At 31.0% G+C, this 13528-nt stretch overlaps 1 protein-coding gene across 4 annotated transcripts in view; it reads left to right on the forward strand.

Annotated features, from left to right (window-relative positions):
* The window catches only part of LOC118204935 (DNA-dependent protein kinase catalytic subunit-like), a 601004-nt gene that overhangs the window by 482021 nt on the left and 105455 nt on the right, over positions 1–13528 (forward strand). For all 4 annotated transcript variants that reach the window (XM_085815460.1, XM_085815459.1, XM_085815458.1 and 1 more), the window contains one exon: positions 3969–4137. In XM_085815460.1, the coding sequence (XP_085671586.1) occupies positions 3969–4137 (169 nt within the window). The remainder of the gene's footprint in view (positions 1–3968; positions 4138–13528) is intronic.

The following is a 13528-nucleotide window of genomic DNA, read 5'->3' on the forward strand; positions in this document are numbered from 1 at the left end:
AGGTGGACGAGCAGGCATTGGTAAGAATTTAAAATCATCACTCCTGCTCCCTGCCGACGCTACGAATTTCTTTAATGTATCCATTTCTTTGGCAACTGCAGAAACTCTCTCATCAATTTGTTCTTTTACAGAAGAAACTCTTTCTTCTATTTCTTCTTTCACCGAAGAAACTCTTTCTTCAATATGTCCAACTTTATTTTCAACTGCGTCAATTCTGCCTTCCATAGCTTCAAATTTATTTTCTATTATGCAAGTAATTTCTCTTTTCATTTCTTCTTGACCAGCTTGAACGGCTTTCATTTCGTCCTTAACGGATTCCTGGCCCAATTTCATTTCTTCCTTAACGGATTCCTGGCCCAATTTCATTTCTTCCTTAAATGATGCTTGGCCAGCTTCCATCTTTTCTTGGAATGCAGCAAAAGCACTAATGAGCTGTCTCAATTGTTCTTCCATCGCTCTTGTTATTGGCATTCAAATCCCACTTCTGACACCAAAAATTGTTGCGTGCGTACGGGTTCGTTATGAAATGAATGCACAAGTCCGATGAAAAATGAACAAAAATTTATTATTATCACAACAAAAATGCTTAAATTTTCTCAAATTATCATGCAGTATTACAATATCTCACAGTAGTTATCTTTTAACTACTCAAATGTCCAATAGAACGTAATTCAAAACAGCTAAAGAACGCTAATCCGCGAATTCGCTACAATCAACAACAGTAGTTTTCTAAACAACAACAAACTAAGCAACTACTACAAACTCAGATGTTTTCCTCCTTTTATAAGATTTTAAAATCACGCGCTAGAATTTTCCAGTACTTTCTCGAAATCAAAAAGAGATATTTATTTATTTAATGCACGCGCTCTTGTATTTTCAATTTTCTGGCTTAGCTTTTTTTAATATTCGTCACGCGCTGCACTGCGCGGGAAATAAATTCATTTAATTTACAATTCAACTAACATTAGCTATTTAAATACCAAATCCGTAACAATATATTAAAAAAAAAAGAGGAGGAGGGAAGATAATTTTTTTTTAACAAAGCAAAATTTGTTAACAAAATTACTACATAGTTGTCAAAATATACATATAAAAATGGCACAAAGAAAAAATTCAAGTTTATACCTATTTTTGGCCTGAAATCTAAAAGTTGGTATCTAAAATAAGTTTCTGTTGGTCACAGTTTGTAGTTCAAACACGTTGAAAACTGAATATTAAAATTTTCAAATTGACATTTATTCAAATGATAAAAATATATTGAAGTAACTGCTAAGTAATTTAGTTTTAATTTAACTTAAAGGGAAATATGTGAAACTTTCCAAGAGTTAGGGCCAGACTAAGACAGTTAGAGGCACTAAGTTTTTAGAAGATTTTGGCATCCCCACATGCATTTATGCCAGTTCCCCCCCCCCATTCTTTTTCTCTCAGTCTTGGTTTATCTGCACTATACATTCCATGGTAAAACTGGCAATGGGAGATTTTTGTGATGCACCGTTGAGTCTGTAGGTACCATTTTATGATGCCTTCTTTCTTTGATGCCCTGAACACGTGCTTATTTTGCTTACTGGCTACTCCATCTCTGTAAGACGGTTAATACTTGTGAATAAATAATGGCAATCTATTTTCTTTCTTTCTGTTTTTTAGATTTTTCTATGATGCATACAGAAAAAACACGCATTTGTATGAAAAATTCCAAACTTCTTTGTTCCCTACTACACATTTCATGGTTTGTTCCCTACTACACATTTCATTTCATGGTGGTTTTCATAAAGTTTGTAATCTTTTAGGAAATTTAAAAATTTTAGGTACTGATTGGCAATGTGGTTCTTTTTGTTGACTTAATAATTTTCAACTATCAAAAATAAAAACTCTTCACATTTAAAAGTAATCCCAAACAAAATGATTATTCTTATTACAAAAATTTGTAACTGAGGATATTTATATTTTGACAATAACTAATAAAAGTTAATCAAATTTGTATCTTTAGATCTTTGAATAAAATTTATATCACAGTGTAAATTAATCAGCTCTTATCTAGATTTTCCAAAGCATAATTCACATTAATTTTTGTTAATGAGAATAATGTAAAATTGGACTCCAAACCATTAAAATAGTAAATCTTTTCTTCAATTTTTTGTCACAATAATGCTAATCAATTTATGAGAAATGTATCCACAGACTGCAAAAATTACATCGGGGCTTGCATATGGCCTTCAGGCCAACAGTTTGAGACTGCTGTGGTAGTTTGTAAAATTTTGAGTTATAAATAAGCACAGGAAATTTTTTGAATGCCAAAAATGAAGAATCATTTCAAGGTTAGGTTAGGTTAGGTTATTTAATTACGGCAAAGCCTCGAGGGCTATCTGCCTAAGAAGAGGGATGCCTTCGTGGAGGACTTTCTAAGGGAAACTGGCTCGTATACACGTTACACATGGGGAAAACCACGAAAACACCCATGCAGCCAGCCCGTTCGTGGGATTCGAACCTCGGACCGAACTACCAGTGTTCAGCGACTTTACCGCTCGGCCGCTGGTGGGCGAATCATTTCATGTTCTTGACTACTTCTTGCTGGAAAAAGTTTTGCACATCATCATCTTCATTAACTGTTAATTTATGAGACAGGTATTTATACATAAACTGGGAAATGTTACATTAAAATAAATAGCTTCTCATTTATAGTTTTATTTTGTATATTGTCTATTTTAGGATAAAAATTAAGGTAACTGGAATAGATTTTGATGTTAAAAATAGGATTAAATGACAGTTTAAAGGCCTTAAATTCCCTATCCCTTGAATAATAGATAATTGTGGTTGTTAATTAAATTTTGGTATTTAGTTTGGTTTGAGTTAAGTACTTGCAAGTAAAGCTAAATTTATTTATTACATGGTTGGTCTATCAGTCAGATTTAACAGTGTTATTTTATGCTGGTGAGGCTATTAACTAAATAACAGATACCACTTATTTGGAAATGGATATAATGAACTCTTCAATGTTTTTTTCATTTTAAAATGTAAATGTTAGTTGGTGCTTGAGATATTTTGGAAGTTTTGAACACATCAAGCTATGTTTTACTTTTTCATTCCTCTTCTTTTTTTTTTTTTTTTTCTTTTTCCCCTCCACCTTTCCTTATGCTTTGTCTCTTAAATCAAGAAGGTAGAAAGTAATGGAAGGAGATTCACTCTAGGAGGACACATGCAAAATTATGTTTGAAACATTCAATTTTTTAGCCTGAGCTCGGGCTAATTTATTTAAAATTTCATTTGGGCATGACGTTTTAGAATACCAGTGCTGTGCCCGAGATTATTTCGGGCATAACAGTTAAAAGGTTAAAGGTAAATAAATAAATTGATGTTGGAATGTCTTTACATGCAATTCATACAGTCTCTATTTAAGTGCAAACAGACATGTTTGACAATTTATATGATTATGCATTAAGTTAATAATATTAAGTAATAATTAATGTTTGAAATTAGTTACTGAAATGCCTGTTGAGTTTTAAAATACAAGTAATTTGTATAAAATATATATAAATTTCAAATGGATAGCATTTGCTTATTTGGCATTATCTAACTTCTGTAATCGATATTGTGTGTGGTAGAGTTTCTATTTTTAGGATTATTATTTTTTTTTCCTTTTGGTTTCTTCTGAAGTTAATATCTAGAAGGAAAGTATATATATATTAACTATACTCTTTGTATACAGGTATTTTATGCCTAATGTAATGATCTGTAGTAGTTCCAGAATATGTTATTACCAAATAATTTTTTTTTTTTTTCTGCTTAATATTTTTACCTTTTAAGAGATATGGTGCATTAGTTTAACTAGTATGTAGATGAAAATAAAAGGCTTTTTGCATCATATTAAAGTAATCATATAATTAAAACATCTACTATAAGTATACTATATACTTTTTCAACAATTTAAAATTAAACCAATTTTACTGTTGCGCTTTCTTCTTTTTCTGCAGGTAGGACCTTTAATTTTGAATAAATGTTTTATGCATTTGAAATCAGTTATTGAAATGTCATCCGAGGTTTCAAAAGATACTCATCAAAAAGAGACAAATAGTAAAGAGATAGCATCAGCTCATATGGAGTTAGCTAATTTTTGTAATCGATACTTAAGGAGAGAAGCTGGTATGTTCTATAAATCTTTTATCTTTAAATACGAATAATGTTTTGAATATCTATATAATACTTCTTATTTTGTATTATTTCTTTTATTATTTATTATGAAGATTGAGAATTACAGAAAACTTTATTTAAAGTTTTCTGTAATTCTATATCTTCTATAATTGTTGTGTCAAAAATTCTTACTAATTTGCCAATCGAATATTTTTTTGTTTTAATTATCCTCTCCGACATTTTCTTCGCTATCAGTAGTGGTATTTTTTGGATCTAGAACCATACTGCGATTTTGCCATCCATTAACTGATTGATGGTTGGGGCATTGAAACTACAATGAAACACTTCTGTTATATCATGTTCACTTATTATCGTAGCATATTTATTACCTCTACGTTTCTTTATAGCATGCATAAATTGGAAAATTTCACCTTTGATTAGCAATATCCAAAAACCTTCAAGTTCATGTTTATCAGAATCTTCATCATCTTCACCATGAAATATGGTAGCTGGTCATTGCCAAATATTTTTTGAAGTATTTTGAGATACACCCACGATCTGGCTATGCTCCACACAGCCGATTTTATGATAAAGTATTTAAAAAATTCTTGAATAGTCTTGCCATTATTCAGGAAATTTATCATAGACGTTAAAAATGCTATTTTATATTTGCATTTCAGTGCACTCACTATTCCAATATCCATAGGTGGAATGTTTGATGTACGATTTAGAGGTAATAATAATACAGATACATTATCGTTCACTAAAACATTAAGTGTAAACCGTGCTGTTGTCTACAATCAGGATAATTTTTGTGTCATCAGGTAAATGAACTGTATTCAAATATTGCCAAGTCTTTGGTCTGAAATGATTTTCAAACCAGTCATTCATTAATGCATGTGTCATCCATGCTCTTTTATTTGCATGATATAACGGGGAAAATCTTTACTCCTTTAAATGCTTGTTGTTGTGTATTTTTTCCGATTACGAAAAGTTACACTTGTGCGTTCCTGCAGCATTTGTTTGTGCTAAACTTGTTAGTCTCACTTTGGAATCTTTGACACCAGTTGGAGCCTTTTCTGTAGAAATTGCCAAGGTATTTTGCGGTACATATTGCCAGATAAAATCAGTTTCAACAGCATTGTAAATTTGTTCTGGAGATAGCTTTTCATTATGAGTTCAACGAATTCATTTGCTAATAGTTCAGAAGCTGCAGCTGATGGTAATTTTTAAATTTGGTTAACCAACCTGTTGAATATGTGCACTCAGTTTTTAAGTTCATTTCTTCATGATATATTTTAGATGAGCCATTAAAATTGGGCCCGTCAATGGCACACCTTCGCTGTAATGCTGTCTGTCCCATTCAATCATTACTTTGTTATAAGCATCACTTTTAGCATAACAAATAATTTTTTTGTTATTCATCGCGAGTGGGGTGTCAAAATAAAAAAAAAAAAAAAAAAAAAATTCAGAAAGTTCTTTTTTCTGTTTTCTTATGTCATATACAGTTGAATTTCCAATGCCATGCACCTCACATATTTTTGAGAGGGATATATATACCTTTATTCATTTTTTGCAGCAATTCACTTTTTGTTTCATGGACATCGAAACATTCTTTCGCTTTGTAGATTCTGTTGCAGCTCCATAATTAGAAACTCTTTTCAACATAATCGAAAGTTCAACTTCAATTTTCATAAAATTGCTGTAATAACAGCCTGCAAAAAATAATAAGATGAAGAGCACAGTCTGCTAACTGAAATTCTTTTGGAATCAGTAAAGTATAATTTTAGCCTAGCTTAATAGTGTCTGCTATACATTATTGGCTACATATCATGAGATTGGTGACGTAAGACAAGTCGTTCCTCTAAATTTTTTCTTGCTTCTATCACACACTGAGACAGTTAAGACTGAATTGCATTATTTTCATTGCTTATTATACTTATGTGTATGTCTTGCGCATGCTTAAGGCTTATCTGAGACATGACGAAATAAATTCCCGCATGTACTATTAAAGCTTATTGAAGGCCAGGGCTAGATATCGTACTGCCTGATGAAGTTTCTGCTGGTCCTAAATTCTGCTACCAAGTGCCTCCTTAACTTCTAAATTTCTGCCACTGCTAAATTTTGTGTCTTAGTGCTTTCCCTAAATTCTAAAATTTTGTCATCCCTTAATTTTGTAGCTCAGTGCTTCTCCAAATTTCAGAAATTCTGCTGCCTGTTGCGGCTATACGAGTTCTGGCGCCAGTTCTGGGTTTATGTGAATAACAGATCAGTTATTCTTAATTCAAATGGCAATAAATGTAATCTTTTCGCCTATTACTATCATTAACAAAACTGATTTTAGCATATGGAAAGAAATTTTTGTTAAATTTTTTCTCGTCAACACATCATAGTGCATTTAATTTAAATCTGTAATCATCCCCATGCATAATGTCAACAGAAAAGGTCCCCATACTCTTTGTTATTCAAGTACCAATATAAAAAAAATGTTTAGGCACTGATGCATGAGTCATTACTTAAGCTGTCATGTCTTGGGTAAACCTGCAGTGATGAAAACAAATATAATAAATAATGATCTGCCAGGTTGGCATCAGGGATATAAAATATTAGAAGGTGTAAAATCAATGATATTTCTATGTTGAAAGTTTCAGTTTGAGATGTATGCCAAACAAATATATAGCTACAGAGTCAAATTATTGATCACAGAAATTTTTGTCAAAATGATTGTTTCTTCAATAATGAGGTATTTTATTTAGTGCCAAAGTGAAATTAAGAATCGGTACTCTCCATATTTTATTATGGAGGAAAAAATCAAATCCGCATGCAAATTTGCATACATAAAAAAAAATTCCCTTAACAAAAAAAAAAAAAAAAAAAAAAAAAAAAAGTTTTTGGAGGCCTGGATTTTAGATCATTCCAGATTTTTACATCTGCAACACAACTGCTTGTACCTCTCATCCCACTGGAGCACATATGGCAGCATCATCATCTGCATTATCAAACTCCTCAAAACTAATGACAGGGTTCATAATGTCTTGTAGAATATTCCATTCATCTGGTGAAATGGTATCATTGTGACTATCCAACTTGCTGACAGGATTAATGTCTTTATCTCCAGGCTCTGCTAAAGCAGTTCTGTATATGTGTTGCAATGACATGGATTTCCAGGATGCGGTGGCAGCAGCTTATATTTCATCAAACACACTCCAAGTTGGCATGTCCATCTCCTTTTTAGCAGCATGAATGGCAGCTGTCACATGTTGTTTGTGATAAGACCTCTTCATAAAAGCAGTAATGCCTTTATCCAATAGCTGAAGATGATTTGTTGAATTGAGGCAGGTGAACCTTTACATTGGTTAAGTTCAGACTGTATGTTATGGCTGTACGCCTTTCAAAAACATCCCTATATTTACCTGTCCATGAGCGCATTCAATTACTAAAATGAGGAAGCCAGTTACGTAATAATTATCTGTCGATTCAAGCTTTCGTATGCTGAGAATAAATGCATCCTATTTGCTTATTTGCTTCCTATTGGCTATGACTAACTGTGTTACTGCTTGTAACTTAACGACTTTTCATGTTCTGAAAGCAACCAGAGCACCATCTGCAGGAGTGTCAAATGGTGCCATTAGAACTTTCAGAGAATGAAGGTATATTGGAGCATGTTGAAAATTCATATGTAACTAAACTGCAGTCCAGTAAATTTATATAAATATTTTGCTGTAAATACAATTAATTTAAATTTTAATTTAGAGGAGCATAATAATGGGAAAAAAGGAGAAAAACTTTGAAAGTTCATGTTAAATGGAAAAAATCTAATGATGTTTTGAACTGAAAAATAGTTTGTAATTTGTGCTAACCAAAATTCATGTTAACTGATAAAACTTTCTATAATGTCATCTACATCAATGCAAGGACTGAAGTTTTGCTGATGTTAACCGAGTGTTTGTCTTAAATAAATTCATGTTACAAGGGATTACTGTACTGTATTTAAAATTTGATATAGAGCAAAAGATTTTGTGTTTTAAGATTTTTGATTCCAATCATTTCAAACTGAATTTGATTTCAGATAACTAAATCTGAAGTACACTGCACAAAAAAAAGGGGGTTGATAGCTCTATATGTCCCGTTCTACTTGGCCGATTGATGAAATTCAAATTCTGTTTTTCATGTCTCAAAAGCACGACTAAGGATATATATTAGATTTATATATAGCACTATTCTAACATAACATATATAGCACTATTCAACTATGGGATCTTTCTGAAATAACATACCAATTTTTTTACATATTTCGATTCTACAACTCGGATTATGCCTAGGTATTAAATCTGTAAAATTTTGTGCGGAACATTACGGAGAAAATCAAAAATTTATGCTGACACTTTTTTTTCAGTTCGCGCCAAGAGTAGCAAACTTCTTAATATATGGCAACCCATTTTCCTTTCCCTTTTTACATTGTGCATGAAAGGGAAAAAGTCACGTCATTCTTTCTTTGAAAATAATGTTCTTTATATTAGATTTTTAATTATAAATTTTTATTATTTTAAGTATTTTTTTCTTTTTTGAATTTCATTTTAGTTGTTTAAGTCGCATGGTTTCTTTCAAATAACTGTTTTAAAATTTTCTGTTTACTCATTCGAACTGCAAAGTTTAAATAAAAGGTGCATCCTTTATTATTATTATTTTTTTCAAATAGTTTTTTATACTATATTTTTTAGTTATTATTTTAGGTAATTTTAAATTTTTAGACTTTCATTTTAATTGTTTGTGTAGCATTGTCTCTTAAGATAGTTGTTTTAAAATTTTATATTCATTCATTCCAACTGTGCATTTTAAATATATTTATTAATATAAATTTTCCAGAATTTGATTTTATTTATTTGAATAGCTTTTCTTTCGGAAGAATACTTTGTGACCCAGACTACGATGCAATTGAAAACTGCATATATTAAAAGAGAAAATACAGTAAAGCACAGTTAACACGCCTTTCAATGTTCCATTCAGAAAAGATATATAAATAAGAGAGATAAATATCTGACATTTAAACTTACTATGACTTGCATACATTGCTTTAAAACAGTTCTATCATCCTACATTTAATTTCTTAAAATGTTATTCATATTTTAGTCAAATATTTTATTTTTGAAATCCCAAGAATCAAATATCATAAAATTAAAAAATTTCAATCTTAAAAGAATACTAAAATTTATGCAAACATTTATTTTTTCTTCCTAATGGCTTGTTCTTTTTCTTGAGGCATTCTGCAAGTATATAAAAAGCATCCAACTTTTCGAAACATCTTGGTAATTCGGACATTAATTTTAAATAAAATTATCGCCTTCCATTTCAAAAGGGCCCACAAATGGCTGAGCAGCAAAGTCGCTGAACACTGGTAGTTCACTCCAGGATTCGAATCCTGGCAAATGGGCTGGTCGCATGGACGTTTTCACGGTTTTCTCATATGTAATGTGTATACAAGCTGGTTTCCCTTAGAAAGTTCTTCACTAAGGCATCCCTCCTTTTAGACAGATAGCCCTGCTTTGCTGTAACTTAACAATCCAGTTCAATCCATTTCATCAGTATTTAGTCAGTGTTTTAAAAATTCAAAGGCTGATATAAATCGACATCAATAACTTTTAAAAATATTAGTTTAATATATACATTATGTACAGATTATTGATTAAAGCATTCAGCAGTTCCTTATTGCATTGATCAAACAAAATCTATATCCTTTTACAATCAAATCTTTTAAATAGGAACCAAAGTGTTCCTAATAAACTAGTGTACGAAACCTATCGAGCATTTATGGAAAGTCAAAAGGCATGTCACATTTAACACCCAACGGCTAGCGCCATCTACATTGATAGTAATAATTTCCACAGTCAGAGCCTTTATCAGTCTTTAGAGGTTAGACACTTTTTTAAATCATGAGATGAAAGACTGGTTTCATCAAGAGGGAAAATGTCTTTAGATGATATCCAAATATGCCACTAGATAAATTCCTGAATCTTCAAATAATTCGGCTGAGAAATCATGGGATACTCCATTTATGATACGATAGGAAGTTCTATGACGAAATTAAAATTTATACAATCATATAGTCAGAAACCAGTTACTCTTCACTTTAATCTGCAATGATATTGTTTTTGTCTTTTCCGTTAGCATAAACTTAATTGCTGCTGTTCGCTGGTGTACAAGTCCAAGTGGTTTCTCTTTAAACACTCAACTTCCTTGAAGTAGATTCCCCTTTAAGTTTTGGCTCCCTCCCTTTAATTTCCTTCTACATTTGTTTTCAGTGCTGACACAATAAAATTAAGATTTTTCTGGTTGTTACACTTCCATCAATTTTGCATTCTTGTCAATTTTTTTTTAAAATATCAGTTGCATCAAATGCGTTTCAGAGGAAGACAGCTTTTCATTTTCTAGCTGTATTAACTATAAATAAAGTTTAAAAGAAAGAATATATATTTGAATTTTAATTTCACAGAACAAATATTTGAATTAAAAGATTTTTGTTAAATGAGGAAGAAATAAAGCTACGCTTATCCTGTATCACCGTGTGACCCGATTCTTATATCAGGTGGAAACAATTTAAATCATATTAGTTAGAGTTTTTAAAAGTTATTTTTAAAAGTAATAATTTCTATATTAAAGAACATGTTTTTTTATATAATCTACAACAGGAGAGAAAATTACTACTTAAAACATTCTTTATAAGAGTATTAATGTAGAAATTTGTATTTATGTATATTTCTTAAAGCTGGGACATGACACAAACTGTCGATGTTCTGTTTGCTTAGAAACATTGTGAAAATAAACATCAAATGAACTTTCTATGTTTTAGACAATTCAATTTAAATGAAGTTAAAGTGAAGTAACAGATGATAACATGGCAAAGATAAAAATTTATTCTTTCAAATATTTTTTAAAAAAAGAAAGAAAAAAAGAAATTCTTAAAAAAGTTTATAGTTTGAACAATATCATCTATAATTTAAAAAAAAATAGCTTTTCACATAGTATTAATAAATATTTATTACTCATCATTGAAGGAAAAAATTTCATATAAATTCATCATATATATTCTCCGTAAAAATTTATTTGAAATCTAAGGTTAAAGAAAGCTGTGGCAATTCACGGTAACAAAATCCATAAACCACATTTGGTGTTATTATCATTCAAAAAAATGATGCCAAATTTCAAAATGTGCAAATATATAAATTCGTATATGAAAATTTTGAATAAAAAAGTATAATTTTTTGTGGGCTATTAAAGATTTTTTTTGAAAAATTTATGAAAATTATTTAAAAACATAAATTTAAAAAAATTAATCATAAAAAATGGGTGAATTTTATTTGGAATGAACCTAAATTTTGAAATGTGAAAGGAAGCATAAAAAAAGTTTAATAAAAAATGAGATATTAATAGATATATACCAGATTCAATTAACATTGAAGAGCTAAAATTTTGAGAGCTGGTTTTTTAAAAGCTGCTAGTGCGATTTTTATAAAACTTGATAGTCTGGCATAAATTGAGTCATGGAATCGAAATATGGAAAAAAAATGGCATGTCATTTCAGAAAATGTCTGATTTTGTGTCAAAATACCTATGTTAGAATGATACTATATATAATTCTAATATATATCTTAAGTCACGCCATCGAGACATGAAAAACGCGATTTGAATTTCGTCAATCAGCTCAGTAAAATGGGAGATATAGAACTGTCTCATTATTATTATTATTATTATTATTATTATTATTATTATTATTATTATTATTATTATTATTATTATTATTTTGTGCAGTCTATATTTCTCTGAAACTATGTTTTTTGTATAATTTAATGAAATGCAACAAATATGAGCTTTGATAGATGAAATTATCTCATTTATTATGGAAGCTAAATAATTACCATATACAGCAGTTTATTTAGCAGTTTTCAATATAAATAATTCTCAAGAATTAAATTTAAACTTTGATGAAAAGAGTTAAATGGCGGGAAAAAAATTAAAATTACAGAGAAACGGCGCATCAGCGTAAACGCCGCAATAGATTAAATTGCGCGTGACATCGTCGTGGGCCGTATAGATGCAAAACTCAACCTAAGTCCTGATATATGACATACCAGTTAAGAAAAATGCATGAAATGAAACCATAACTCAAAAATAAATTAAAGGTAAGAAATGTATAGCTTCTGTGCCATTTAGAGACATTTTCAAAAATTTTCCGCTCCCTAATTAAAAATTATCCAACAAGTACTTGTACCCTAACTGATGGGATCTGTATTTGGCAGAATGCCAAGAAAAATCCATTCATGCTGAAGAGGAAATACGTCAGAGTTCGTTATTGCGAGGCAGGTGGAGTCGTGTCCGCCTTTGAAAAAAATTGCAGAAAAGGCAGGGGTGGAAAGAGGATGGGTCCTGGAAGATTCATCGAATGGCAGAGGAGAGAGACTATTCAAACTGATGAGAATGTTGATTTGAAAGGGGGAAGAATGTTATTGTTCTGAGATCTCGTTTAGGGTGAATAAGGCATGTAGGTCCGTTTAAGGGAAAGAACGTAAACAAAATAACGTTCACAAAAAGCAATTGAATGGTCTTTTGTGTGGGAACAGCACCAATCTATGCACAATGACAAGGCCATCCAAACTATGTACAATGACCATCATAGGAAATATTTTATTTTTAGTGTACCTAAATGCCGCATGGGTAGAAACGCCGCACCCACTGAAAATTTAAGTTTTAAACACGTACACACCGCGGCGTTTCTTCTGGAAATTACGGTAATGAGAAAAATTACCTGTGAATTTGCTATCATAATGTTAAATTAATAGCTGGTATTTATTTTAAGAGTGGACAAGTCTAGATAGTGGAGTTTGTATTAATTCTTTCGCACCGGTAGATGCCAAATTTGTTTCTGCCAAATATCTGAGATGCCCATATGTACAAAATTTTGCTGGAACAGATTTTCTTCCTCAATGCCAAGTAGAATGCTACGGTGTTAACAATAACTTACTGAAGTCAAAAGATTGCTAATCTCTTGGAGATCTTTGTGCAGGTTTACCCACTGTGTACAGTTTCTCTTTAAGACAGGATTGCAACTGCAAGCATCAGTAGCTAAACAAAGGAGAAGGAAGTTGCATTTAACACTATGTCGGGCGCGTCTCGAATCTTGCGTCATCAGGCGCGCTGTATCTGTCAGATACATCTCTATTTTACGTGTTTTCTGGTGATCTGTATTACTTTAAATCTTCTATTTTTATTCTTTTTAGGTCCAGGCGTTTACACCCAGACCTTTCTTTCTTTTTTCTTTTTTTAAAATTTTTAATTTACTATTTACAGTCACTATTACACAGGTTAAAATGCCGTTTAAAAACACACACAATAAAACATGTTAATACAG

This window comes from Stegodyphus dumicola, chromosome 4 (assembly GCF_044657685.1).
Source record: "Stegodyphus dumicola isolate Sdum_Otavi_A_Nest chromosome 4, ASM4465768v1".
NCBI lineage: Eukaryota > Metazoa > Arthropoda > Arachnida > Araneae > Eresidae > Stegodyphus > Stegodyphus dumicola.